Consider the following 27,991-nt stretch of genomic DNA (forward strand, 5'->3'; position numbering starts at 1 on the left):
CCCGATCCAGACTTGCTTGATAGCGCTGTGCTACTAGTAGTAGCGTTTAACATGTTCATCATACCTGGGTAGCAATGCATGACATTAGCATCTTTTTATGATCACGAACGTGATGGCCAGATTGCATGTCTGTGAGCTCCTGATACTCAATACAGGACTGGGGCCGTGACACATCAGCAGCGATTTGCATCAACATGACAGACCCATCGACAGCTCATGGACACGCTGCAAGAGTTACCCAATCTCAATAGCTCGTGCAGAGTCACTACAGCCTGCACGCACCACTGCACATCGTAATGACCATGAGGAAGAGTCAGAAAGATGAAGTTTAAACAGTGAATTGAACATGTCTAGCAACAAGCTATATCGCACGTCAACACGCAATCGACCACCTTTGTCGCAGAAAGCTTCGACGCGCCAAAAAACGCCAGCATGCCCATGATCCCAAACGCCATTTTCCGGTATGCTACATTTGAAGAAGCTGGTATCCAAGGATAGAGTAGTAGTAACTATGACATGTACACGATTTTGTGGTGTACAGCGCTTTTACAGGCAAGCAGCGATGCGCGCTGTTGCTTTGTCCGGACGTCCATCGTTCAGATATTGATCGTTTAGTCGGAGTCGCTGTCAGAATCATCCTTGCTCTTCTTCTTGTCCTTCTTCTCGGCCTTGGCGGCCTTCTTCGCAGCCTTCTCCTCCTTCTTCTTGCGCTTGCGCTCGGCCTTGTCTTCATCACCCTCGTCGTCACCGTCACCACGGCTCTTGCGCTTCTTGCTCTTCTTGTCGGCGACCTCGGCTTCCGCCTCAGCCTCTTCGGCAGGTGCGAGACCAGTTGCGGGGACAGCAGGAGCGGCGAGGACCTCGGATGTGGAGGTGGTCTCAGCGACAGGTGCGGAAGCGCCATCGACGTCGTTCCTGTTGAAGTCCTTGTACTCGGTGTTCCACTTAGCGGGAGTCTTGTCGTTGGGGCGGCCGAATTTCTGGACCCGTTAGTATAGCACTCGCAAACTTAGCATTGAATAACTTACGTCGAGAGTGCCAGCTTCCTTCATCTTCTTCTTCTCGGTGGCGACTGGGCCCATACCCCACCTCCTGGGGTAAAGGTCGCGCTCCATGATCACACGCTTGATCTTCGCAACAACACCGTGGTCGCATGATGACATCTCAACGGCAGACATCTGCGCGTATGCGAGCGCAATAGCCTCACCCTTGGTGGTCATGAGGACAACCTCCTCGTGGATCTCAATACCCTTCTCGAAACGCAGCAGACCGGGAAGCATGAGCTTAGCACCGTAGCAGATAGCGTTGACAGAGCTGTCCTTGACGACGATACGCTTGTAGCTCATCAGAAGACTCTCGAGAGGTGCGATGACCTTGCGAAGGTAGGCCTCGTCGCGGTTGTTGTCGTGCAGCCACTGGGCATCGAGAACGTCGTGCAGAGTGACCAGGTCCTTGGTCTCGTCCATAGCTCCAGACCTGACACGGCGCAGCTCCTGCATGTGAGCGCCGACACCGAGCAAAAGACCAAGATGCACGCAAAGAGTACGGATGTAGGTTCCGGCCTCGCAGCTGACCCAGAAGACACCGAGCTGCCTCTCATTGTCAAACTCGTAAAGCTTGCTCTCGTGGATAGTTCGGATACGGAGTTGACGCTTGACGGCGGAAATGAGCGGGGGACGCTGGAACAGAGCTCCGGTGAGCGTCTCAAGGGCACGCGCAAACTGCGCCTCGCCTCCAGGAAGCTTGTCGTGCATGCGAATGACGCAAACGTACTCCTTTCCGGCTCCCTGCTGGGACTTGACAAGACGGGTGGCACGATCAATGCAGACGATGAGGCAACCAGTGACCTTGGGGTCGAGAGTACCGCTGTGACCAGTCTTCTCGACTCTTTGGAGTGTGTTAGCTGACTGCGCCTGAAACAAGTCACGAAGTTTCTTCCTACCTCAGCATGCGCTTGATCCATGACACGACTTCGTGAGAGGATGGGTTGGAAGGCTTGTCGAGGTTGATGACACCAGAGCTAATGTACGACTTGAGGTCTCGCGATAGCGGCGCGCAACCGTTGGGGATGGGAGTGTAGTGCGATGTGCGAACGAGCACTGTACGCGCATTAGCAGAGCATTCTGGAGCTATGGGGAAGCTGCAGCATACGGTCGCTGTAGTTCTTGAGCAGCAAAGGCCAGTCGCTGGTGTCGATGGCAGGCGCAGCCGCCGCTGGCTTGATCACATACGCGTCGGGGTCGGTCTGCACGAGAGCCATGGCGATTATTGTGTTGGTTGGTGGTGTTGCAATTGGCGATGCGATGTTCTCGAACTTTTTCGCAGTATTTTCGCGGCGTCCAAGCTATTGGACGCATGGACCACTCCACACGGAACTTCTGTCGGGCCGTCATCTAGTCCGAACACGCCTCAGATGTGCGAGATGGCTGGACTACAATATTCGGTGGCGCGGCAGTGGTTATACAGCATAACACAAAAACATATCAGACGTCAAATCATTAGAAGTTCGTTGAATTATCTATACAGGAGGCGATTGACACCAGTGGAATGTGACTATCCTACACAGCACCTATTGACCAGTGACTAGCTATCCTAGTTCACTACTTGACCATACTCGTTACCACGTAAAGTGCTAATGTCCCCACTGCGGATCCCCTGATTGTGGTTCAGTATTTCGTTGTCTCCAGTACTACGAAGAGTGGTTCCATCCATCTTGCCATCGACATCCCGTTGAACACCAGGTTCAATCAGACTGCCGTGGCTGCTGGGTACATCCGGCCAGAACGCCTCCTCAGCATCGAGCAGCGCTCTCCAAATAGGGTCAACCCTAGCCTTGACCTCTGCCCATTTTCCATCATCTCGATCAACGGCGTCGCTTACTCCTTCATTGACGATGCGCTCAAGCTGCTCGACGAACATGAGGAAGTCGCGGTTTGACCAGTTGGGAATGAATTCTCTTCGCATCGCACCGCCATCCTGGTCGTTGTCGTAGTTTCGAGGAGAAGACTGAGCGTCTTGTCGGCGAGCCCAGGACCAGGCTTCGTAGTATACCTTCTCGGTTGACCATAGCAAGATGGCACCTTCGAGCCAAGGTATGAATGTGTTTGGTTGTTGAGAAGCGACACTGGCGAATAGCGCTTCGTAGCGACGAAGGCCTTCTGACTTTACGTTCTCTTGAAGCGGTGTAGCTGGGAGGTCGATTTTGTAGATTTCAGCAACTTCTTGGAAGAATCGTAACTCCCTCTCTCCGTTCTTGATGGCAGACTCTAACCACGCGATAAATCGTGTTGGAATGTCTGGCTCGTCACCAGGCGCAGTTGTTGATTTGTGTGTACTGCGAACAAGGTTCAGGGTGTGCTTAATAGTAGAGAGGTAACCTTGAAGGTATTCTCTATCGTTTGCAAGCCACTGAGCGATCAAAGGTTTTGGTAGGGTACCCTTTGCGGCACGCTCGAGGAAGGGGTGGTTGGTAACGCGGTGCAGTTGGTCATTGTTGATGGCGAGGAGATGAGCTGTGACTGCCCAAGGGAGGTTGGTGGGGTCGAGTTCGCTCTTGCTGGCCCAGGTTCCTGGGTGGTGGTGAGGCATGGTAGATATCGTTCGCGTAGGATTTGTGATATCTGTATCGAACGGTGTATGTATTCGATGAGGTACATAATGGGAGTCAAGCGGGGTAGCAAGCTACTTATATGCTAGAGTTACAATGCTTGCCAAGCGAGACGATGGCTCCGAGGAGACGTAATTACGTGTTGAGGCTGAGGGTACAAGGAGCATGAAGCTATCGCCAAGGAGAGTGGATGGTGCCCAGGTGTTGAAGTGAACGCATGACGTCGGCTCGGAAACATCGGAGTTTGGAACGCTCTGAGTGGTGCAGAAGCATGGCGAACCGGAATCTAGAATCACAACACACAACTTGGCAGACCATTTCTCAGCGGAGCTCTTGGCGATATGAGGCTTCTATACGCTAAAATACTTGTATATGCGGAAGTTTGTGGCTGAACCATGGCGGAGCCGCTTGGCACATGACGATGCCGCCACCCGTGAGCTGTTGCTGGTGTGATCTTTGGAGTAACCCGGACAAAACTCGGATAGCGATATTAGTATACATGATCACCCGAGCAGGCTGCTCAGTCAATGAACGTTGTGTGTGCTTATTGATGCCAGCATAACGCCGGTCGTTTGACGTTTACATGACCTTTGTCTGGTGTGGACGCTCGTCACGCCTTCACATATGGCATGTCGTGATGCGTAAGACGAGCGGGGTATGAGGATCTAGGCAAACTTTAACCTGTCTCTTGAGGGGTGCTTGGAACACCAAGACATTTTGGTATTGGTGTTGGTGTTTGAGACGAAGTACAGATCCAATGTGTGAAGGCAGTCCCGACAACTCGGCCGCTGCCTTAGCGCGGCGCGTCATACCGCCGCCTGCACCTCGAACTTTCTCGCGACCAGCTGTCGACTCAACAATAACCAAAGTTACTGTGCTTGACGTATAAGACGACAATGGATTTCTCCGCAGACGATGAACAAGCTCTCAAGCAATATCTCCCCAGTGAGTTTGGGAAGAAGGATGGCTCCGTAAACGTAGAGGCGCAAATCGAGCGCGCCCGAAGGCCAGTGGTCGATGAAAGCAAACAGGCGAAGAAAGAGGCCGGTTCCGACGACGACAAGGATTCCGACGACGATGACAGTGATATGAGCGATGAGGAGGACGAATACCCCGTTTCTCACGAATTAATCATCAAGACCCACGACCGCGCAGTCACGACGATTGCGCTCGATGCATCTGGAACACGGCTGGTGACCGGAGGAAACGACTGCACACTCAAGCTGCACGACCTCAGTGCGCTCACGCCGAGTACCATCCGCGCATTCAAGACGGTAGATCCCTTCACGACAAAACCCTCTCAAACCGCAGAATCGCATTCGATACACCAAGTCTTGTTCGGCCCACACTCTGGAGGCCAATTCCTATGCATTACCGCGACTTCACAAGCAAGACTGTTCAGCAGGGATGGAGAACTTATATCGGAGTTTGTCAAGGGCGACATGTATTTGAGAGACAAGCACAACACAAAAGGACACACAGCCGAAATTACGAGCGGCGCATGGCATCCAACGAATCGCGATCGTTTTGCTACAGCAGGCACAGACAGCACAGTGCGGATATGGGACGTGAACAAGAGGATGAAGCAGGAAGAAGTTATCGTACACAAATCGAGAGCTTCCGGTAGCGCAGGCATGACAAGGATGACGGCCATCGCATGGGGTGCGGCGGCCGAGGGAGGAAGCAGTATGCTTGTGTCAGCAGCACTAGACGGAAGTCTGGTCATGTGGGGTGGTGAAGGTCCATACCACCGACCAACAGCAGAAATTAAAGAAGCACATGCGAGGGATACTTGGACAAGTGGGCTGGATATCAGCGCAGATGGCAGGCTGGTCATTACAAGAGGAGGAGACGACACGATCAAGTTGTGGGATACCAGGAAGTTCAAGACGCCTCTTAACACCACATCACATCCGTCAACGTCTTCGCAATATCCGACATCGAACATTAAGTTTGCGCCCAACTCGCAGAGCATAGTCACAGGATCAGAGACTGGCCACCTCCACATCCTCAACCCTGCAACTCTTCGCCCAGAGCTTGTTACACCAGTAACTCCAGGGTCTCCTTTAATCACAGTCAACTGGCATCCCAGGCTCAACCAGATTCTCACAGGTTCAGCCAGCGGTCAGACAACAATCCTCTTCAATCCCAAGCTCTCCAACGCTGGCGCTCTCACAATCCTCAGCAAGGCACCTAAGAAGCGGCATCTCGATGATGACCCATCTCTCACTGTAGATATGGATCCTCTCGGAATGGCTGGTGAAGCACATGATCCTTCTGGCAACGCAGCCTCATTCTCAGCGCGCCATCCCACGATTGGTCTCACAGCATCCGGCAAAAGCAGAGATCCACGGAGACCGCATATCCCAGCTACGACGCCTTTTGCAAAGTCAACGCCTGATCAGAAGTATGTCATGGAGCAGATCGAAGGCAGTGATATGAGAGACGAGGACCCTCGGGAGGCGCTACTCAAGTATGCGCTGAAAGAGGGAGAGAAGGCTGTCTTTACAGGTGCGTGGGAAAAGACTCAACCAGTTGGAATCTACAAGGATTACGACAGTGAAGAGGATGAGAGGGAGAAGAAGAAGGCAAGGCGATAGTCAAAGCGGGATGAAGCCCACTGGATGAGAGACTTTGAGGAACATGGGCTGTCCTCAAGAGGCGTTTGGATCAAAAAAGCATATACCCTGTAACAAAAGAGACTATAGACTAGTTAGGTTTCTCTACTAAGCAGATGATGACCAATGGCAGACGAAAGGAAGATGATGTGCAGTTGAACGGCAGAGACGCACGTGTGAGCGTCCCTTAGCGTCCCTTAGCGTCCAAGCCCAACTTGGCCCAAACCGCGTCGCGCCCCAACACCCCCACCCGCCTCGCATCACAACAACGTCCACCCCACAGCCGTCAATTCGACCACCGAAAAGTACGCAACCCGCCAATTCCGCACCACAAAAAACAATAGCGACGATGTTTTCCTCCACATTCCGCGCCGCAGCTCGCGCTCCCACCTCGGCCTTCACACGCAGCTTCTCCTCCACCCGACCCTCGCAAGTCGCGCGCATGACCGTTATTGGCCGTCTAGGTGTTGCACCCGAAGAGGTCACCATATCCGGCGACAGGACACTAGTTCGATACATAGTAGGAACGAACTACGGCAAGGGCGATGACAAGAAGACCAGCTGGTTCCGGATTGCGAGTTTCGTACAGGGAGCACAGAAGGATTTCCTGATGAACTTGCCAAAGGGATCGCTGCTCTATGTTGACGCTGATGCGCGCATGGAGACGTACCTTGACTCCGAGGGCAACAAGAAGAGCAATTTGAGCTTGGTTGCACGTATGTGTTTAGAATGTTGGACTAGTGAGAAGATGGATTGCTAATTTCGATGCAGGCAACTTCGACGTCTTATCCCGCCCTCGTGCTACTGAGGAGACGGAGACTACCGATGAGGGTCTCGTTCAGGAAGGTTAGGTTTAACGAACGGTTTTGCCTGCTGTTTCGACTGGATATCACCCAACGGCGATTTTTCTTATAATACCCGCAAGTGGAAGATGTTGTGTGCTGGATCGATGGTTCCTGATGAAGCATATCTTGCTCGGCGCTGTAGGGTCTCTTTACAGGACTTCTCTTTACGATATTTGAATGTACCACTATGGACTGAAAGTTCACTTTGTATGATCTCTACTCTAGGAGTGGCGTGGCTTGGGATTTATGGAATGATACCTTTTTTCTTCAGAAGACATGGGCATACACCAACATCCAGGAAATTGTGGTAAGGGAATCTCTCTTGCCACAACACCGATTGGGGCATCGATTGAGCAACCTGAGTATTGCGTTCTTACAAACTGCCCACTTGTGCACGGACGTGATGCGGCGAACGAAGACCTCCGAGTTGGCCCATCCCAACTTTTTGTAGCACGGCGTCTAAACTCCAACACAGCAATTTTACACAATGCACAGAGTCGTGCCATTACCAGCGCGACAGCTCTGGGGTCACGCGCCTCGGGTACGGTCGTTCAATCGTTTCACCCGCCATTCACGCACATTTGCGACTGTGTCTGGCGCTGACCGGTACGCCACTACACTTTCAAACCCCACCATTGGACTAATTCTGACTTTGATATAGACCATACGATGTGATAGTGATCGGCGGCGGTCATGCAGGATGCGAAGCCTCCGCGGCAGCAGCCCGCTCCGGCGCACGAACAGCCCTCATAACGCCTTCCGTCCACAACCTCGGTGTCTGCTCCTGCAACCCTTCTTTCGGCGGCATCGGAAAGGGCACTATGCTTCGCGAAATCGATGCGCTGGATGGTGTTGTTGGACGTATTGTGGATAAAGCTGGTGTACAATTCAGGGTACTGAACAGGAAGAAAGGCCCTGCAGTGTGGGGTCCCAGGGCGCAGATCGACAGGGCGCTGTATAAGAGATATATGAAGGATGAAATGCTAGGATACAAGGGGTTGAGCGTCGTGGAGGGCAGTGTGGCGGATATCATTGTGGATAGGACGCAAGAGGAGGGATCGAAGGGCCAGTACGGGAAAATTACTGGTGTGAGGTTGGAGAGTGGGGAGATAATACCAACAGGCAATGTTGTTATAACGACTGGCACGTTTCTTGGTGGCGAAATACACATCGGGCTTGAGTCATATCCATCGGGTCGCATGGGCGAAGCTGCGACTTTTGGACTGAGTAAGAGCTTGAAGGATGCCGGTTTCACAATGGGAAGACTGAAGACGGGAACACCACCACGACTGGACGGAAAGACGATCGACTACAAAGTCCTGGAAGCGCAAGAGGGTGATGATCCACCCATGCCGTTCAGCTATATGAACGAGCGAGTACAGGTCGAGAACCAACTACTGAATCACGAGACACGAACGAACGAAGCAACCCACGACGTAATACGAAACAACCTTGACAAATCCATACACATTCGCGAAACCGTCAAAGGACCGCGATACTGCCCTTCATTAGAATCGAAGGTAATTCGCTTCGCAGATAAGACATCGCATATCGTATGGCTGGAGCCAGAAGGTTTCGACAGCGATATGATCTATCCCAATGGAATTTCCTGCACAGTCCCTGCAGACGTACAAAACACTATGCTCAAGACTATCAAGGGGCTTGAGAACGTGACCATGTTACAGCCTGGCTATGGCGTAGAATATGACTACGTTGACCCACGACATCTTCGTTCTACCCTTGAAACGAAGAACATTTCAGGGCTCTTTCTAGCAGGTCAAATCAATGGTACAACCGGCTACGAAGAAGCAGCAGGCCAGGGTGTGATTGCTGGTATCAACGCCGGCCTGAAGAGCTTAGGGAAAGAAGCCATGGTCTTGACGAGAGCGGATGGGTACATCGGCATCATGATTGACGACCTCATCACCAAGGGTGTTTCAGAACCGTATCGTATGTTCACCTCCCGCTCCGAATACCGTATGTCTGCCCGCGCCGATAACGCCGACACGCGTCTTACGGCCATGGGTCGAGCCGCCGGCGTAGTTGGCGACTCGCGCTGGAAAGCATTCGAAGACGAAGCCGAGCAAATGGCCACTTTGACACAGGTCCTTCAATCCAAGACTATGGGATGGACAGACTGGAACAAAGAAGGTTTCCCTGTCAGAAACGACAGTACCAAACGTTCCGCATATGACCTCCTTCGTCTACCAAACACGACCCCATCAAGTCTTGCAAGCCTCCTCCCTGAAATTAGAGAATTCACACAGCGCATACAAGACCGCGTACACATCGAAGCCACATACGCACCTTACGTCGCTGCCCAAACTGCCTCACAAGCCCGGTGGCTCAAAGACGAGAACCTCAAACTGCCATTCGACCTCGACTATGAATCTATCTTCGGTTTGAGCTTTGAAGAGAAGAGGGCGTTGGAGGTAGCCAGACCGGAAAGTGTAGGCATGGCCAGGCGGGTTGAAGGTGTCACGCCGACGGGTGCGCTGAGGTTACTGCAGTATGTCAGAGGTGTGGGAAAGGAAGAGAGACAGGCCAGGATGAAGGAGGAGATCGAGGCGAGGAAGGAGAAGTATAGAGGTGCGACTCCGGGATTGAGTGTGGAGGGACTGTAGGCCGGGTGGCTGTGTAGGGAGACGGTTATGTATTATATGGCATTGGGCGGCGTTTTTGCACATATAGGGCGTGCTGGGACGGGCATAACGTGGAGGCGGAAATATCTAGAGAGGGATGTTAGCATATCAGTCATGCTTGGTTTATTGTTGGTGAGAAATCACCACGCCTTCACCACTTTCTCACATAACATTTCGATATACGCTACGCAACTGTTGCGTGTTCGCGCGTTCTTCATGCCTCTAGCCAGTCTTACGTCCTCTATCTATCATCTTGTTCCCCAGAATCTGAGGACTTCATATGTCGACGCAAGCTTGGCCTGCCGTGAGTGCGTGTTTAGTCCTATTCGGTTGTGCCTTCTTCAAGATGGCGACAGACTGATGCGTCACGCCTTCCTGCTATACCTCAGTGCTCACCTCAAGACGTCACTGGAATTCCCTGAGAACATTTAACGTCTTCAAGGTAATGCTTCTCTTCTACTCTAGACATCAGCATGACAAAACGAAAAGGACGCACACCACCGCTGAGACCAGCAGAATATCTCAGCTATTACAAATACGGCATCCAACCCGGCGGTCAAAATGCAGACCCTAGCATTGGCTTTTCGAAAGTACCAGTCTGGGATGAGAGGACAAGCCATGAACACGTCCATAGAGGAGTCGACCACAATCCACAGGAGCTCTACTTGACACATCCCGCCCAAACCTTAGTCTCGCAGTGTAGCAACAAGAGTTTAGTAGCTGAGCATACTCAGTCCGCTCAGCGTTACTTTGAAGATGAGAACGACGCAGATGAGAACGACGAGAAGCCAGAGCAAGCGAACTTCAGGACGGGACTGCTCTTTAACTGTAGCCAGGATGAAGAGGACGAGCGAGGAGTGAGGAGTGTCTTATGGAGGCCTTGGGGATTCACCTTCACTACACTTCTCTCGCTTAAAAGCGAAACGATACGATATAAGCATATCGTACAGGTCAACTCACATCCACCATCCATCGAGAATAGCCACCACGCTCAGCGCAGCTCAAGTCTAGTCATCGCGATGGCCTCTGGTCATACACCTAGCGGCAAGATGCTCCCAAACTTTCTGTAAGGAACATGACATACCGACAACTCCGCAACTTTGGAGATAAAGCTGACATACATGACAGAACCATGAGTTTCGAAATGGTGACTGTGCGTGTCGGCGAAGCAGATGCGACAGTCGACATTCCTGTATACCGCGATCACCTTTCGGCCGTCTCACCGTACTTTCGCGGTGCATTTGAGGGTTCTTTCAAAGAGGCTACAGATCGCAATCTATCCTTGACAGACGTTTCCGAACAGACCTTCGGGATGTTCCTGCAGTGGGCAAACATACAAGTCAATTCCCAGTCAGGTGGCGATTCCATGACTGCGCCTGAGCCACTCCTTCCGAAACTCACGACGAAATTCGCGAACAAAACCATCACAGCCCCCTCAATCGACGAAAAGGGCTATTTTGATGGGGTAGATATGGATGAGTCATGTGGGAAGAACCTGGAGTGGCAGGGCGATTACCACTTGCTGCGATCTTCTTTCCTCCGCCTCTACGTTTTCGCTGACAAGTACGACATCCCTCAGTTTCGAGACGACATATTGACTGCCTTGATTTCACAGTCACGTACATGGGAATGGCTTTCCAATCCTGACCAAGATCTGATTGAGCTTGCATACGCAAATCTGCCGCAGTCTTCCACGTTCATTCAGTTCTTAGTACTTTCCGCGGCCATCTTTCACGTTGATCCGTTATGCAAAGATCCTACCAGGCTACTGCATGAGCTGAAGAAGATACATATAGACTTCGCTTTCGAAGTCGCTGTCGTGCAGGTTGCGATATACAGGGACGAAGTTTTCAAGAAGAAGAACAAGCATATTGCCCGATCTCTGTGGGAAGAGGCTCTGCCCAATTCTTGCTTCTTGCACGAGCATCGAGTCCAGGACGAGAAGCAATGTCGAGAGCGCATACGCAACCATCCGTATATCTCCAGCGCGCTCATCGATGCGTGTACGCAAGATGCCTTGGGCATGAAGGAGCGGTGCAACGAAGCATAGGCATTCTGGAGTACGGGCTAGAGCACGCAGAGAATGACGGGCAGATTGGTGTCAAGGGTCTAAGATTGTATGCCGGCCTCTGAGGTGTGATAGACAGCCAAGACAGGAGTTTGAGACCTGGAACAGCGCTACTGTACCACCGTGGGGACGAATACATTACTTGAGACTGCCGGTCAAGGTGGGTCCTCAGCAGAGCGGGCACAGAACGGCTAGATGGGCTAAATTCGATGGAGCAGGGTTTCAGCGGAAGATGCCGTAGGGAAAACGAATCAAACTGGCCTTCTAGACGAGCTATATGTGACTATGTGAAACATAAGAGACGAAACCATGGCCAAAATCTTGTGATGGCGTCTCGGCTCACGAACCCCAGATTGCTAGTGAAAAGCTATGGCCATAGCTAAAGTGGATGCAGGTGCAAGGATTTGTGGGCCTCAGATATGTCGATCCCGTCTCCGGTGCAGGACCCTCTTGTTTCGGCGAACCTGCTCGTCGCATTCCCGCACGCGTCGGCGGCACCACGGTCCATATAGTCCCTTGGGCTTTTGACACGGCTGAAATGCTTCACAACATCTTCTTTTGACGCTCCGCATCGCCCTTTATCTCAAGACAATTCGGCTGGCGCACGCATTTACCTGTTCAAGTCTTCTGCCGTAGTTCATCGCGCTGCGCTATTGAGATAAGAGAACGGCACGAGATTGGCTTGTTCTTTTTGTCGCGTTTACGCGCAGGACCTTGATTCGAAGAAATTGGCCCTCTAATCACGCCTCTTCAGTGACAGCATCCCAATCGCAGCCATGCCAGACTATCCATCCACACCACCGCCCAAGTCGCCCTCGCCAGTGACTGTCCCGCGCTCATCCAGCCTCCCACGTCTAGCAAGCTCGAAGCTCTTTCTTCCTACCCAGAACGAAGCTTCCGCAATATCTACGCGTGGACATCACCTTCCTTCGCTACTCAACAGTGCGCGTCGGCCGTCTACAATACGCAGCAGTGAGCGCCGAGGCAGCGACACGGACGATGAAGACTTGGAGGCATACAGAAACGGGCTTATGATGCCTTACGATCGGGACTCGGATCGGAGGAGCAGCATAGGTGCGCATGTGCTCAACACGCCGCAGATGAGGAGCCAGCGCTTAATTGGCAACTCCAATCCCAGGTACAAGTGGGAAAAGTACTACAAGACGGAAGAAGAGCTGAAGGGCATGAAGAAGCCGATACGGGAATACTATGAGCGTAACAACCAGCTTCTGCAGCACTACTTGTACATCGACCGTTTGCTCGATTCCTCACTCCCGCACAACCTCATTCAAGAGTACACGAATCTTGAATCCGGCGCTGTCAAGATCCCCACTACTATTACTGAAGAGTCTTCGGCTGTCAGTACCCCACTCGCTGTTACTCCCGGCTACGGTACGAACGGTACAAACACACCTGGTTATTACAGCGAGAACGGGCGAAGTGGTTCGTCGGGCAGTCTGAATAACGGCAATGGCGCAAACAAACCCATGGTCAAGCGCACACCCAAAAACCTCTACAAGGTCCCCGAAGCAGACGAGAATACCCCGCTCCTCGCACACGATAACGCTGTGGAAGACGAAGAAGATCTAGAAATCGCCAACTCCAAGTTAAAAGACTGGGTTCCAGAAGAAGACGAAGACACCGAAAGTCCGATTGTCAAGCTAGCGCTATACGTCAACCTCAGTGCAAACACTGCCCTCCTGATCATGAAGATTGTTGTCACAGTCTTGACTTCGTCTCTTTCCGTGGTGGCTAGTTTGGTCGATGCAGCCCTCGACTTCCTCTCCACAGCCATCGTCTGGTTTACATCCTGGATGATCGCACGTCAAGACAGATATGCCTACCCGGTCGGTCGTCGACGTCTCGAACCTATCGGTGTACTCATCTTCTCCGTCATCATGATGACGTCCTTCTTCCAAGTCGGCATCGAAGGCATTTCCAGACTCTCTGGACCTGACCATACAATCGTACAGTTAACTATCCCCGCTGTGGCCATCATGGCCGCTACAGTCGTCATCAAAGGTCTCTGCTGGCTCTGGTGCCGCCTCATCCGCAACTCCTCCGTTCAAGCACTAGCCCAAGACGCAATGACCGATGTCGTCTTCAACACCTTCTCCATCCTCTTCCCGCTCGTGGGCTACTTTGCGAAGATTTGGTGGCTCGACTCACTCGGTGGTATCTTGCTCTCCGCATACGTTATTATCAACTGGAGTGCTACATCCGCGGAGCATATTCGCAACTTGACTGGCGCTAGTGCCACGGCGGATGAGCGTAACATTCTCCTTTACATGACAATGCGTTTCGCAAAGTCCATCAAGAGGATCCAAGGATTGCAGGCTTACCACGCGGGCGACAAGCTGAACGTCGAGGTAGATATCGTGGTTGATGAGAACCTCAGTTTGAGGGATAGCCATGATTTGGGTGAGAGTCTGCAGTATGTGCTTGGTAAGTTCTCGTCCCTTTCTTTCCTTCCAAGGTATATGAGCTAATGGCGATACAGAGAGTGTACCGTACGTTGATCGCGCGTTTGTACATATCGATTACACGGATTACAACTTCCCAACACACATGTCGCAGCAGGAGTGATCTGAAGATAAGCCTGACAATTAAGTCGGCAATGTATTATAGTATCGAACAAAAATTCATTGGATAGGATAAGCCTAGATGAAAGCTGGAGGCTCGAAGCATGTTACTTGATCGTTCAGGTCCATTCGCATTTAAGAACGCGGATGAGGTTTTCTCAAAAGCTTGTGATAAGCGTAGATCTAAAAGTAGAATGACGAGATCTGCGGCAACGAGTGTTGGGGTAAAAGAGGCTTTCGAAAAGAAAGTCACGACTTCAAGCAGACGTGACCGATTGGAAAAATAAGGCGGGAAAGAGAAACTAAGAATTTATGTCGCCGTTATTGCAATTGAATTTTGGCCGCTTTGGTTACAAGGTCTCGTCTTCAGGGATTACCCGCATCCAGTTTATTGTGAAGTCAGCTGAAACATCCTTTATCCATTCTTTTTCTGCAGTCACTTCTTCATGCCCAGCCTGAAGCGTACATTGTAAGCCCCAGACCTTGCGAAGTCTGCGACTCTACGCACCGTTTGACATGCATGTTCGTGCAGCGTCACGTTGCAGAGCCAAGTGCAAGCGGCAAAGGCCGAACTCAAAGCTGAGCTTGTAAATAGCACACCATCTCAGTCACATCGTTCAGTGTCATCGCGTCTCTTCGGACAATTCAAGGCTTCGCAGTAGCAAGCCGTCGATGTCGTTGCATAAGAGGTGATAAAGACAGCAATGACGCTAGAGCCCCGCTAGTGCACCCAACACAGCCTAGCCGGTTTTGCTTGCCGCCTGCCAAGCGCACCAACATCGATCAATATTCTGGCTTTTTTCCGACAACGACAACACCTTTCGACATCCGACTACTCACAACAAGCAGTCAAGATGCCGGTATGATATCACTCTCCGCGGTCACGAACATGTCTAGGATCCGTTATTGACACCTTCATAGTCCCAGAAGTCTTTCCGCACCAAGCAGAAGCTTGCGCGCGCGCAGAAGCAGAACCGCCCCATCCCTCAGTGGATTCGCCTGAGGACCGGCAACACCATCAGGTACGCACCGCTCACGATACGCACATCCTCGCCGCTTCCGATCGTCGCTACTGGACGACACTACGGGAATCTCCCAATATGATAATGGGAGCACGAGACTGACATTCTACCCACAGGTACAACGCCAAGCGACGACACTGGCGCAAGACCCGTCTCGGTATCTAAGCGTATCGCCCCCGACAAACCATCCCTCACTCGATTCTCGATTCCCAATCACTACTTGTTCCTGCAACGACAATCTTCTCTACACGAAACGAGCGATTACATTGGGAATTTCGCACATGGCGGGAACCGAGCGACCAGTCTTCTAAGCGAAGTACATCTGCAAACGAGGGATGCTATGGGTGGTATTTCTTTTCACGTTACCGGATACCTACCTACCTCTCATTCATGGCGCTTTGGGTCTGTAAATGGGAATGAAGGGAATCGATTCATGATGGTTTAGATCCTAGGCAGTGATGAATGAAAGCACATGCTGGGTCGCAACGAACAATTGCTGGAGTACTTATGATCGTGATGTGGAGCTTTGGTTGCTGAAGACTTTGGTGCGGAATGCTTAAGGCGTCGCTCTTGTCATGAACGCCAAATGCGGGGTGACACTAGAGTGATTTTGGGCTCGTCATCACGTATGAGCCTGAGTAGACTGCACATACACGATACTCCCGTTAAGACTGTATATTACTGCGGTATTCGTATCTAACAATGATGCTCATGACATTGACGTCGTTCCAGAACTAGTCAAACATGGCCCCTCCAACAACACCTTCAACACTTCTGCCACCATATATGCTCTTGTGTGTTCCCGACGGTGCCAGAAGACTCACAGCCGCCTCTTTGAAGGCATGGTCCTTGACGGCCATCTTTAAAGAAGTCCCTTCGACCAAGGGCTTTACGAAAAACGAACTCTGAACCCCCTACGCATGTCTGGATTAGCCAAGCTGTCAAACGAAGCCAGTCTCAATATTGACGCCCTCTGCCCCTTCATCGTCCACTTCTTACTTGGAATTTCGGCCGCTCGGTCAGATCCACAATCAAACACGTCTCCTCGCTCTTGCCCGCTGTTTCGTATAAACTAACAACTCCCTTCTCGATCCGCAAAACCGTACTACTACCCGCATAGCAGACACCCTTCTCCATTCCACACCGGTTCGCCAGGATAACAAATATAGGCTTCTCCCCTCCAGCGTCAACGAGCGGTTGAAAACGTTCGACCCAATATGCTACTGTTGCAATATCTGGTTGTGATGGGTCCTGCATGAGTTCCGTAGGCGTAAGATGACATAACCAAGCCATGCTTATGCAAACAATTGGCGATTGCGACGACAGAGCGAGGGAGGAGAACTCGTAATCAGACCATGGGGAGACAAACTTGTAGGGATTGATATCCATACATATCCCCATAGTGACTTTCCCCAGGTCACCTAGTTGGCCAGCGTAGAAGGGCGAGTCTGGTGATGAAGTGTCGGATAGTTTGTGTGATCTTGACCCCGGGCCCTCAGACGCCCATGTTTCGTCTGTGTAGTAGAGAAAGGATTTCCGGTAGTTGTGCAATATCTCTCCTCTTGGTGAGACAGTGACAGTGGAGTTATACTGCGTTTGACTGTCCTCGGGATTGGTATCCGGGATGGTGACCTCTGCATACCCAACTGTCACGTGGCAATTGTAGTGTTTTGCTACTTGCTGTGCCCATTGCGTGGAGATTCCGGATGTGGTGGGCTCGAGAAATGGTTTGATCTCCTCGAGCGATTGGAAGTTGTAGCCTGAGAAGGCGAGTTCTGGTAGGACGAGCCAGGTTAGGTCGCTGGGTATTGCGGCGGATCGGAGGATGTCATCGGCTCTTTTGATATTCTCCTGGACGCGTCCGACTTCTGGAGCGAATTGGAGACAGGCGATTTTCATGTTTGCTGTTCGTTCCCTTGGGTTGGCTGCGGTCGACTTGAGATTCTGGAGTGGAATTTCCGAGGCGAGTTTTGGGTATTTTGAGGGCTTCTGGGAGAACACTTGTATCTTTCACTTGAATCAGTCCAGACTGATAGGCCAAATAGTCGCTATCTTCCCGTGCCGTCTGGAGGATACCGATTGGTGCTACCAGGCACGAGTACTGGTCTATTCGTGTTACTAGATGGATACGCTTCCTGATTGGTGACAAAGAGCAGCATAGGGCCGGGTCCAGCGACTAATAAGGACGGTGGGTTTTTAGGAAATACGATCGCGTGAGTATGACAATTCAGGCGGTCGCTCTGTTGAGGGTATGAATGCCCCACCAGGCGATCAAGACCCTTGCTCGGAATGAAAGCCAGCCAATCGTGCCATTTCCGCACTTGGGCCTAACTTGATGCAGCTATGACGCGCATAACTTTGATGGATTCACGACGGCCTCCACATCTTACGTACCGCTCCAGCACTTCTCGTCATGTGTCGCATCTCCCGGTAGTTCTTTCATCCGATCGCAATGGCAGGCAGACGGCTCGTTGATGCCGCCAAACTCTTCAATGCCTCGAAATCCGTCGCACAGAAGCACATCGCGCTTCGATCGAGCCAGTGGGATGCCTACAACAAAACCTCGTCGTTAGCGAAAGCCGTCAAGAGTCAGACGGACCGCGTCACCCTCACAGCAGCGGCTGCCATTGCCCTCTCACAACGCTTCAGCGAAGAAGCTCCCTCCTACGCGAGAGCCGCAGCGGACCGGGCGACGAATACACAATGGACACAGCAGTCCGACATACCTAGAAGAGGGACGGTGGAGAAGGAAATACCAGTAGAGGGTGTGAGAGAAGGCGTAGAGCAAGATCACCACTACGATCGATCCACTCAGAACAGCGCCCAGGAACCTCCACCCACCGACGAGCTGGAGGTTGAGCAGAAAAAGGCCCCCAGATCACCACTTCCAGACGGGACGATACCAAGCCAGGGTTTAACCCTCGAACAGGAGGAGAAAGGTCAGGATACATTCTCGGAGAGGCCGGTACACGAAGCGCCGAAGGAGCCTCTGACTGAGGACCAGGGTGAATCGGTCCGTCACAAAGACGAAGGCATCAAACCGGTCGAGTCCACAGAGACTACGATACCGTTACCCGGAAATCCTAGAGGTGCTTCGACTCAAGCCACTGAAACTATCCCTGCACATGCGAACGACCCGCAACAAACTCCTATATCACCACAAACCGAGAAGCTTCAGAAAGGTCATGACAGAGACGTCTTCTACACGAGGTCGGTCGAATCGCAACCAACAACCGCCTCACACCCTCAAACACAGATACCAAAGACTTCAGGAACGAGACAGCAAAGTGATGAGCATGTAGAGGACAAGCAAATAAATCAGGATGTGTTCTATAATCCTCCGAAGCCTGGGCAGGGACAGGTGGACGATGTACCGGAGGGTATCAACACAGACGTCTTCCATTCAAGAAAGGTCGCAAGGATGTTAGGAAGTGACCCCTTCTCGAGGAAGGAATTTGCGGAACGAAAGAGCGGTGGTAGACACCCGCTCGACGACAGGCCCATACCAAAGACCAGCGGCAGACATCCACTTGACGATAGGCCCGTAGCGCCAGTGCAGCAGCAGCAAAGCCAGCCTTCGACACAAGACCCTCAGCCGGCAACCACCTCGAAGGAGATGGAAGATCTGGCATCTCAATTGGCCCAGGACGTGCAGTCAAACGCGGCTATGTCTGAGGTATGAAACGTATATCCGCTTGCCTGAAGCCTGCTGATTTGCTGACAGATGTACAACAGTCACCCAATGAGGTAGCTACACAACCAGAGAAGGCCTCTTATGCGCTACGAGAATCGAGAGTCCCGGCATCACGGTTCGGTCGCATATGGCAGTATGCTGGTCTAGGCACAAGCATGGCTCTCGGAGCTGTTGGTGAAGGTCTCCGACGAGCGACCGGCGGCGCTGCGTCAGCAACTGGGTCGTTAATGCTCAGTCCTGGCAATATGGAAATATTAGTTGCAAAGCTCTCGCGCATGCGAGGTGCCGCTCTCAAACTGGGGCAGATGATCAGTTTCCAAGACATCAAGATGCTACCGCCTGAGATCCACGACGTACTGCAGCGGGTGCAGGATAGCGCAGACTACATGCCGGCTTCACAACGGAACAAAGTTCTGAGCAGCAACCTTGGGGAAAACTGGCGTGACCTTTTCGAATCCATCGAAGATGTGCCTATCGCAGCCGCTTCGATTGGGCAGGTACACAAAGCAGTACTCAAGTCCAACGGCCAGGCAGTTGCTGTCAAGATTCAGTACCCTGGCGTCGCCAATTCCATCGACTCTGACCTGAGCAATCTATCCCTCCTGCTGACAGCATCTCGTCTTCTACCAAAGGGTCTATACCTAGACAAGACCATTGCCAACGCTCGTACAGAACTAGGTTGGGAGTGCGACTACACACGCGAGGCTGAATGCCAAACTCGTTTCCGCGACCTTCTCCAAGATGATACAGACGTCTTTACTGTTCCCAAGGTTTTCCCCGAAGCCTGTGGTCCTACCGTGCTGACCGCAGAGCTGATGCACGGCGTCGGCGTCACTAAGCTCAAAACCCTTACTCAAGAGCAACGCGATTGGATCGGCACCCAGATCCTACGTCTCTGTCTACGCGAGATCGTAGAGTTCAAGTTCATGCAGACAGATCCAAACTGGACAAACTTCCTCTACAATGCTTCCGCCCAGAAAATCGAGCTATTAGATTTCGGCGCTTCACGAGACTATCCAGACAAATTTGTAGAGCCCTACATCAAAGTCCTCATTGCAGCCTCTAAAGGCGACCGCGACTCCATCCGCGACCTCTCCCTCGAACTCGGCTACCTAACTGGTAGCGAGAGCCCCGCTATGCTCGACGCTCATATTCAGAGTGTTCTCACGCTTGCTGAGCCGTTCAGTGGCAGTGGACCTGAGATATACGATTTCAGAGACCAAACTATTACGGACAGAGTGCGTGGTTTGATTCCTGTCATGGTCAAGGAAAGGCTTGCGCCGCCGCCTGAAGAGACATATTCGCTGCATCGAAAACTTTCGGGTGCGTTCTTACTTTGCGCGAGATTGGGGTCGAGGGTTCCGTGTAAGGAGTTGTTTAGTAAGGCAGTGGAGACGTACGAGAAGAAGGCTGTGTTGAGGTAGAGCGGACGATGGGCATGATGATGTGTAGTATAGTACCATGTGTTGTATATTATCATTGTTAACACCACCAATACTTACGAATGTTTTACGAAAAGAATTTATCAGACTGTATGATTCACTTTGATGACCCCATCGAGACGGAGTGCACGGACACAGTACCTTTTGCGCTCTAGCGCTGATGAGTCGACAAATGCGCCGACTCTGGATGTCTGCTTCTACATACTTCATTATGTATGTCTGGCTACTGTATCAGCGATGGCCAGCCTCACCGAAAACGAGTTTTCTGAGGACTTTGGCTTCATCGCACCATCCGCATCGCTACTGGATAATCCAGCAGTAGCGCCATCAGACTTCGAGCTCCCCAGCCAGAACCTACACAGTCATCCTAGCAAGCGCTATGCGTCACTCTCAACCGACCCTGCGACCAATCGTGCCACGCCTTCAAAGAAAGGTGCGCGTATTAACAAGGAAGCAATTCGCATTCTGAAAACCTGGTTCTTCACCCATGAGAACAAACCCTATCCTCGTCACAATGACTTGCAGTTTTTGCAGCAGCAGACCGGCCTAGAACACAAGCAGATCACGACCTGGTTCTCGAACGCTCGTCGCCGAGGCCTTTCTCGTGACTCTGGATCAAAACATCCGCAAGTCCACGACACTTAGACAAGCCCAATTGATATCATTGCGAGACCTGGTACGCCTGCAGTGCAGCTTGGACTTGAGCATAAAGATCCTTTGTAACGATGGGTCGAATCGCCACCAGAAAATGAGGCTGCATCGTTTTGTGGTATTTTCCGCGCTGTAACTACCGGCTCAGATTACTCCAATAGTATGTCTCGAATGAAAGCATGCACGTAATCAAGCTGACCCTACCCCGAAGGTGAGCACGATAATTCAGAAACGCTGTACCCATCGTCTCCTGCAAGTAGTGCCAGCACATCCTACTCTAACGCGCGGTCGGACTGCAACTCATCTGGATCTCAAACGTCCAATGGGCCGATTCGACGATCGCGCAAGCGGGGGCTGAAGAAAAACGACCGCTCCAAAAGAGCCTTTGCTGCACCCGATTTACCATTCCAATGCACTTTTTGCGTCGAGACGTTCAAGACAAAGTACGACTGGCAACGTCATGAAAAGGCCCTGCATCTCTCGTTAGAGCAATGGATATGTGCACTAGAGGGTCAAAGAATCCCGGTATCGGCCAGGCAAGAAGACCAATTCTGTACTTTCTGCGGTAAATTATCTCCTGACGATACACATCTCGACGAACATCAGTACTCTGCTTGTCAAGCACGAGATGAAATCGAGCGCAGCTTCTATCGCAAAGACCACCTCGTACAACACCTAAGGCTTGTTCACAAAGTTGACACTACACATGTCCCACTAGATCGATGGAAGACCTCTACGCTGGATATACAATCGAGGTGTGGGTTCTGCAGCCTAGTCATGCATACTTGGACGGAGCGGGTGAACCACTTAGGGGAGCACTTCAAGGCGGGTGCAACAATGGCGCAATAGCAAGGTGATTGGGGGTTCGAGGACCATATATTGCAGCGTGTGGAAGATAGCGTGCCGCCATGTACGTGTTCGACTAATTCAGTAAGTTATATACACAAAAAAAGTTAATCTGACCTCCAGAGTAGACTTCATTCATCTTGAGAAGATGACGCCTTGGCCTTTGCGCGCATGTGACACGCCAACCGCCACGTCTGTCAGCGCGTACGAGCTCCTTAAGCTTGAGGTCAACTTTTTTCGACAGAATTATCTCGATCTAAATGGAATACCGCCGGACGCTCGTACTGTTCAGCTAGAAGCATGCCATATCATATTCGTATGAAATGCGCTGTCAGATACCGGGCCTTCGACATCGCAGCGAGATGATGGAGAGTCTTGGCTTCGCGACATCATTATGTCGAACCCAGATATCGCCACGGAAGCTCTTTTTGGGCCACTGCGTACCCCTTGCGAGGGTATTTCAACATTGCGAATCTGCGGTCGTAATCACCTTTTCGAGCGATTTCCACTAGAGACTCAACTTCGGGCTTTCGCACAAGCAAAAGCTGACACGTCCGTTGGTCTGCCGGACTGGAAACTCTAGCAAGAGGCTTGCGAGATCATCCGCCGTATCGAGGATGCTCCCAATGCTACCCTAGAAGGCTTCGCAGGCTGGCTTATCCACGCGATCGGAGTAAACAACGTTTGGCTATCAGCTTTCAAGCTACGCACCAGCTTACCTTCTGACAATCAGAACCCATCCGCAGCTTTTCCAGTCCAGCCAGTTGATGACCAAGGGCTGCTTGCTCCCTTTCCCATGGAACCCTCGTCCATTGCCGGAATCCTCGAGGACCCTTTCCACACGACAGCTCATGGTCCATCTCCGCTTGCGCCCACCCTTGGTCTGCCCGATAATCACTCACGAAGCCACATGGCCATGGGCACGAACTTCTACCGCCTCTTTGCCAACGACCTTAGGCGCTGGGTCCTCGCCACCATGTCCCCATCCAACCCAGGCTACCATGTCCCATCTGATGCGAAGATTCAGCATCACGCGCGCTGGATTATATATGAATCTGATGATCCGTGGAACCAAACCGCTGCGGATCACCCTGAGTGGCTGTGGCGGTTTAAGAAAGATGTTGGTATCGTCGGTACTGAAGATCCCACCGGAACCATGGGGCTCCTGAAGCTGTAGCGCCTTTAGAGCACTACAGCCAGGTGTGAGAGGAGAACTTGGGGCATGTGTCTCGACATGTGAGGAAATGAGAGGAGCCGTGCTGCGAATTAATGTCGCTTGTGATCGGATTGCAGGTCTCAAAGAGTGGAACCTCTTTCCTCTACCTATTGTGGTAGGGAAAACTTTCTCCTAACACACAAATACTCGTCTCTGATGAACTGTCGTTTATTGGGGGAGAAGGCCAGGCGTCGCAACAACCCATGGAGCAGCGTCAAGCGTTTCCGATCAATACGCCTTGTGATCCATGAGACTATACCCGAACTTCGATCAGCTCCAGGCGAATGCAACGTAACAAATGACGGTCTCAGACCGATGGAACTAAGCTAGGTGTCGCGGTCCCGCACATGAAAATTACTCATCGTCAACATACTCACATCCCGCGCCCCACGCCCTGTGACGCGATCTAGCGTCTTGGCTCGAACGGATCGTAGGAAGTGCTCGAGTCTTCAGCGAGCAGATCAAACAGTATTTAAGCCTCAAAGTGGTTCAATAAAGTCACTTCGCTATCAGCCCCAACCTATTTCTATATCCAACGCTTCCTTAAGCATCATGCCCACCATTCCCGCCTGGTCTAGCGCCATACAGCATTTGCGCGCTGGTCAGTCCATCAAGATCATCAACACAAGCGGAGGTCAAGTCATCGACACCTAGGCCTTTGTTCCAACCTCAGGCTTCCCTTCTTATATGTCAATGTCGCACACGCGATCCACCCACCATAAACTGGAACTTGCAGTCGGAGAATCGTACTTGGACAATCACCGCAACCCCATCCTGACAATCACTGAAGACACTTCTCCCGGACGTCACGACGTGCTCTACTCCGCCAGCTCTCCTGAGCGGTACATCCAACTTGGTGGTCCAGCGAACCACGACAATTGCGCGCAGAATCTGCGGAAGGTAGTTGATGCATACCAAAACCCTTCAATTCAGAAGCTAGGGGAGCTGTTGGAGTATGGTTAGATCCCTGATCCTTTGAACCTTTTCATGAGTGTTCTTGTCGCGGACAAAAAGATACCTTGCGAAGATCCAGCGGGCAAGCCAGGCAGTTACATCGTCTTGAAGGCAGAACAAGAATGCGTTGTCGTAATGAGCGCGTGCCCGATGGATGTCCACATCTGCAATGCAGGTGCACCGACTAGCGCAGGGTTCGAGGTTTTATAGGCAACTTCAGAGATTTGCCAGTGGAGGCTTTGGGAGTTATGAGTAAACTTTGACTGTTATTCCTGGCCGTCAAGCACAATCGCCCATGTGGATAAAGCGAAAAGCTCCACTGGAAAATTGCTACAAGCGAGTCAGTAACCGTTCGTCAAACGTGTGAGCTTTGAGGTAGTTTAAAATTGCCTGTGATCAGATAGGCGAAACCATGCCATGGTATATCCTCATGTAGAGTAGGAACGGCGAGTGATAACCGTTTCGTCATCAGGAATAAAATCTTGTGTAGAGAATGGCTAGAAACTTACAATTGCTTATCGTTCAGAGATACTCAGAACAAACGGTGTTATGCGGGGCGATAGATAAGCGATTCCAGGTCAATCATGACAGACTTCCGTTGCAGGAATGACCCATCCTTATTTATGTTGTAGAGCGCGATAGGATAGAACTAAGGATTTGCTCATGCGAAAGTCTTCATGGCTTAAATGTTGGCTCACGAACGACCTATGACTGTTAGAGATGATCCAGAATGACTCATTTTGATTCACTTCATATCGATGTACAAACTTAGTGTATGTCGCACGTGCAGTTCGTACATCGGAAGATTCAAACCAGTAAGATTTAGCTGGCAAACAAGTTACAGTCAAGTTCGCTGAAGTTGACTATGGCTTGATTGTAGTGTGGCTTGTTGGTTGGAACGGCTGTTTGAATGCAAAATTATGGTAATTTGCACCAGCATGTCCACGAGCGTAATGTATACTATCGTAATAAAACCACGCGCTATGCTTACCCTTCGAGACACTGAAAATCTAGGTACGAGCTACAGAACGAATACATTAATAATGGAGAGGATAACCACAAGGAGATGATTGCAAAGTGAAGGACAATTGATATTCGGGGAACGTAGAGTATATTCCACGTATTTTTTCTTTCTGTGTCGACACATTCGATGTCCACTGTCAATACCTGCTATCCAGGACGATATAACAATACTGTTATAACATCAATCATGCACTTTTGCTACCCAGTTTTTTGTTGGCTTCCTTCTTCAGGTCCTCTTCAGCCTCGCCGTTGAACCACAGATATGCTGCAAGCGCAATGAAAGAACCGTATCCACCTGCCATGATCATTCTACCACGGAAACCTTGCTTCCTTTTCAAGGCCTCATCTCCGCCCAAGATAACCACTGCTTTCTTTGACCATGTATACTCGAGGCCGCTGTACAGTGTCGTACTAGCGACGACAGCCGAAATTCCCTGGATCATCGTCTTAACTCCTTCTTCACCTCCTAGCGCATCTTGGATCGACATGAGCAAACCCCCCGCTGCAGATGTGGTGGCGGAAGGGTCGTGCAGCAAATTGGTGCAAAGCAGCGTGCCCAGCAGACTCAACTGCAGGAATGTGTTGAACTTGGAGATGGTAGTGGGATGTACCTCCGCACTCGGCAAGCTGAAATCCCAGTATCTCGCCATCGTCTTGGGCGCCGGCAGACTGGCATACCGATAGTAGAATGCACTGAGCGCCAGACTGACATCTCTTCCTAGAATTAGTGCGGCTAGTGGCATCGGCAGACTACCGTTCACTGCCAAACACGTTACCAGAGTTGTCATCAAGAATTTGTCGGCCATGGGGTCAACGACACTTCCAATAACAGTTTGGAGATTCCAACGCCGGGCAATCCAACCATCGAGAAGATCGGAGAAAGCGGCATAGGTGAAGAGAGTGAAGGCGTATAGATGGTGGTTGTGTATGATTAGATATCCAACAACAGGAGTTGCGACAAGACGCGAAAACGTAAGAATGTTGGGGATGTTCCAAATCTGCTCATGGCGCGGTTTGTCGAGTTTGAGGGTGGATTTTAGGGTCGAAGCGAGTTTGGTGGAAGTTGAGGCGGGCGAAGGGTGCTGTATACAATCAGTCATAAGTTCCGGTAAGGCAACCTGGTGTTCTCTGTCTATGATTCAATCTAGTATTTCAAATGAAACAAACGAAAACGTCGAATTAAGGAAACCCTTGTGATCTATCATTTCCGAATAGAATGGACATATGTAAGTTCGAAATACACATCGGATTTGGGAGGCGACATTTCATCTTCGAACATAAGTGGAACATAAGCTGTTGTTGAAGAAAAAAGTGCGCGCTTACCTCAGTGCTGCTCCTAGAAGCCGAAGAATTCGGTACTTCGTCTTCAAGTTTCAGTCTTCGCGTGGTTGATGTACTGAATAGACTAGCGGGCCGAATACCACATTGCCTGTAAGATTTGTATACTAAGGGATGTCGGCTTGTTTTGACGTCATCGCGAGTCCAGGTACAAGAGGCACGTGAGGAGACTGAACACAGCGTTTGTCGACGTTGTGTAAGCCGCGAAAGTGTTCTTAGGTTGACAGATACGTCCGAGAGAGCTGCAATGGCGCGAAAAGGTGCATTGGCCCCCGCCGTGAATGAAGGAACCATCGATGCTGGTGCCTTCGCGTGTGCACCGTCGCGCTGAGAGGTCAGCTTGAGGCTCGCGGCTGCCGTTGGAGTTTGCCAAGAACCGCTAGCGACAAAAGCAGAAGACGCCTCACAAACACTGTTTGCACTTCCATTCTGCACTCACATTAACCATCAAGGCGAATGGCTTCAATTCGAATTGTATGAGCATGAACTACCGATTTCGTACGAAATGGCATGCGAACATTCAGCACGAGCTAAACTTTACCACCTACCTTGTGTTCGCCAGATGAACGAAATGTATGGCGACTGAAGCTACACTGACCATGAAAACCTTGAGGATAATCACAAGCAGACAGCACATTCATGCACCCGATAGTGCTTTGCCACCGAAAAATGTTGGTTCGAGGCTACGGGCCGTCTATGCAGGCTCGTCAAAAAGAACGCCTAGCCATCACGGCGACACTGCGGGCAAAATACTGGAGATGGCGATAGATGCATCTCTAGGGTCTTGCAAACTTTCCACACTGAACGATGTGATGCGTCCTAGACGACGCCACCGGCATCGACAACGGGGTCTGACACTTGGTGGTGTTAACGGTTGCTCAACACAATCTTGACAGCTAGTCTACGCTCTGGAAGAACTGGAATCACGTTAGCAGCTGTTGAAACCGCTGAGAAAGCATGGTTAGTGAAAAGCTTCAGCTCGGCAGAGCTTCCCTGGTTTCGAGGCTCAGTTCAAGCGAGACTCACTCCGATCCTCCGGTACCCAGCTGGAAACCTATGCTTGTAGGCTTGCGCTCTTGCCACCACACTTCGACATCGCCGAAGACAATCCGCGCTCGCAGGGAGTATCATGCGTTCAAACACCGCCAACGCCTGGTTCAGCTGTTCCGCCGCTTCTCCACGCATCGTCAGTCTCAGACTGGCCCGCGGGACTTCCATCAAGTTCCGCACTCAGACTTCCCTGCTGCAAGGTTATCATGTGTAAATCGCTTCTCTTGTCTCCCGGTCTGATTATTCCCAGCCTCGGCATCGTATAGCTCTCATTAAAACTAACCACCAGTGATCTCCTTTGATTACTATGTCGCGATAGCCGCAAGTCGTCACGAGAACGGGATCTACTGATCGCCCGGGTCTTACCGAGCGATGGAATGAGCCGTCGAATCA

At 51.3% G+C, this 27,991-nt stretch overlaps 14 protein-coding genes across 14 annotated transcripts; 10 read left to right on the plus strand and 4 right to left on the minus strand.

The window, feature by feature from the left end:
* Positions 1-611: 611 nt before the first annotated feature.
* AA0111_g7815 (Centromere/microtubule-binding protein) lies at positions 612-2,260 on the minus strand (the record flags this gene model as incomplete). Its single annotated transcript, XM_028654194.1, has 4 exons — positions 612-980; positions 1,029-1,887; positions 1,943-2,099; positions 2,152-2,260. The coding sequence occupies 4 exons, from the start codon at positions 2,258-2,260 to the stop codon at positions 612-614; spliced, it is 1,494 nt and encodes a 497-aa protein (XP_028504512.1).
* Positions 2,261-2,592: 332 nt separating this feature from the next.
* On the minus strand, positions 2,593-3,588 carry AA0111_g7816 (hypothetical protein; the record flags this gene model as incomplete). The annotated part of the gene is made up of 1 exon (XM_028654195.1): positions 2,593-3,588. One exon carries the CDS (start codon positions 3,586-3,588, stop codon positions 2,593-2,595), a length of 996 nt encoding a protein of 331 aa, XP_028504513.1.
* A 915-nt stretch (positions 3,589-4,503) lies between these two features.
* Positions 4,504-6,207, plus strand: AA0111_g7817 (hypothetical protein; the record flags this gene model as incomplete). Its single annotated transcript, XM_028654196.1, has 1 exon — positions 4,504-6,207. The coding sequence occupies one exon, from the start codon at positions 4,504-4,506 to the stop codon at positions 6,205-6,207; it is 1,704 nt and encodes a 567-aa protein (XP_028504514.1).
* A 367-nt stretch (positions 6,208-6,574) lies between these two features.
* AA0111_g7818 (hypothetical protein) lies at positions 6,575-7,076 on the plus strand (the record flags this gene model as incomplete). Its single annotated transcript, XM_028654197.1, has 2 exons — positions 6,575-6,941; positions 6,997-7,076. 2 exons carry the CDS (start codon positions 6,575-6,577, stop codon positions 7,074-7,076), a joined length of 447 nt encoding a protein of 148 aa, XP_028504519.1.
* A 481-nt stretch (positions 7,077-7,557) lies between these two features.
* Positions 7,558-9,694, plus strand: AA0111_g7819 (tRNA uridine 5-carboxymethylaminomethyl modification enzyme; the record flags this gene model as incomplete). The annotated part of the gene is made up of 2 exons (XM_028654198.1): positions 7,558-7,676; positions 7,732-9,694. The coding sequence occupies 2 exons, from the start codon at positions 7,558-7,560 to the stop codon at positions 9,692-9,694; spliced, it is 2,082 nt and encodes a 693-aa protein (XP_028504520.1).
* Positions 9,695-10,185: 491 nt separating this feature from the next.
* On the plus strand, positions 10,186-11,762 carry AA0111_g7820 (hypothetical protein; the record flags this gene model as incomplete). Its single annotated transcript, XM_028654200.1, has 2 exons — positions 10,186-10,778; positions 10,841-11,762. The coding sequence occupies 2 exons, from the start codon at positions 10,186-10,188 to the stop codon at positions 11,760-11,762; spliced, it is 1,515 nt and encodes a 504-aa protein (XP_028504733.1).
* Positions 11,763-12,556: 794 nt separating this feature from the next.
* Positions 12,557-14,366, plus strand: AA0111_g7821 (hypothetical protein; the record flags this gene model as incomplete). The annotated part of the gene is made up of 2 exons (XM_028654201.1): positions 12,557-14,225; positions 14,281-14,366. The coding sequence occupies 2 exons, from the start codon at positions 12,557-12,559 to the stop codon at positions 14,364-14,366; spliced, it is 1,755 nt and encodes a 584-aa protein (XP_028504732.1).
* Positions 14,367-15,216: 850 nt separating this feature from the next.
* AA0111_g7822 (hypothetical protein) lies at positions 15,217-15,549 on the plus strand (the record flags this gene model as incomplete). The annotated part of the gene is made up of 3 exons (XM_028654202.1): positions 15,217-15,222; positions 15,284-15,384; positions 15,501-15,549. 3 exons carry the CDS (start codon positions 15,217-15,219, stop codon positions 15,547-15,549), a joined length of 156 nt encoding a protein of 51 aa, XP_028504734.1.
* Positions 15,550-16,365: 816 nt separating this feature from the next.
* On the minus strand, positions 16,366-17,283 carry AA0111_g7823 (hypothetical protein; the record flags this gene model as incomplete). Its single annotated transcript, XM_028654203.1, has 1 exon — positions 16,366-17,283. One exon carries the CDS (start codon positions 17,281-17,283, stop codon positions 16,366-16,368), a length of 918 nt encoding a protein of 305 aa, XP_028504612.1.
* A 553-nt stretch (positions 17,284-17,836) lies between these two features.
* On the plus strand, positions 17,837-20,502 carry AA0111_g7824 (hypothetical protein; the record flags this gene model as incomplete). Its single annotated transcript, XM_028654204.1, has 2 exons — positions 17,837-19,060; positions 19,120-20,502. 2 exons carry the CDS (start codon positions 17,837-17,839, stop codon positions 20,500-20,502), a joined length of 2,607 nt encoding a protein of 868 aa, XP_028504729.1.
* A 255-nt stretch (positions 20,503-20,757) lies between these two features.
* AA0111_g7825 (hypothetical protein) lies at positions 20,758-21,165 on the plus strand (the record flags this gene model as incomplete). The annotated part of the gene is made up of 1 exon (XM_028654205.1): positions 20,758-21,165. One exon carries the CDS (start codon positions 20,758-20,760, stop codon positions 21,163-21,165), a length of 408 nt encoding a protein of 135 aa, XP_028504728.1.
* A 1,648-nt stretch (positions 21,166-22,813) lies between these two features.
* AA0111_g7826 (hypothetical protein) lies at positions 22,814-23,194 on the plus strand (the record flags this gene model as incomplete). Its single annotated transcript, XM_028654206.1, has 1 exon — positions 22,814-23,194. The coding sequence occupies one exon, from the start codon at positions 22,814-22,816 to the stop codon at positions 23,192-23,194; it is 381 nt and encodes a 126-aa protein (XP_028504731.1).
* Positions 23,195-23,785: 591 nt separating this feature from the next.
* On the plus strand, positions 23,786-23,887 carry AA0111_g7827 (hypothetical protein; the record flags this gene model as incomplete). The annotated part of the gene is made up of 1 exon (XM_028654207.1): positions 23,786-23,887. The coding sequence occupies one exon, from the start codon at positions 23,786-23,788 to the stop codon at positions 23,885-23,887; it is 102 nt and encodes a 33-aa protein (XP_028504730.1).
* A 1,508-nt stretch (positions 23,888-25,395) lies between these two features.
* AA0111_g7828 (hypothetical protein) lies at positions 25,396-26,310 on the minus strand (the record flags this gene model as incomplete). Its single annotated transcript, XM_028654208.1, has 1 exon — positions 25,396-26,310. One exon carries the CDS (start codon positions 26,308-26,310, stop codon positions 25,396-25,398), a length of 915 nt encoding a protein of 304 aa, XP_028504622.1.
* Between the last annotated feature and the right edge of the window lie 1,681 nt (positions 26,311-27,991).

Source organism: Alternaria arborescens (genome assembly GCF_004154835.1).
Source record: "Alternaria arborescens strain FERA 675 chromosome Unknown contig_18, whole genome shotgun sequence".
Classification (NCBI taxonomy): Eukaryota; Fungi; Ascomycota; class Dothideomycetes; order Pleosporales; family Pleosporaceae; genus Alternaria; species Alternaria arborescens.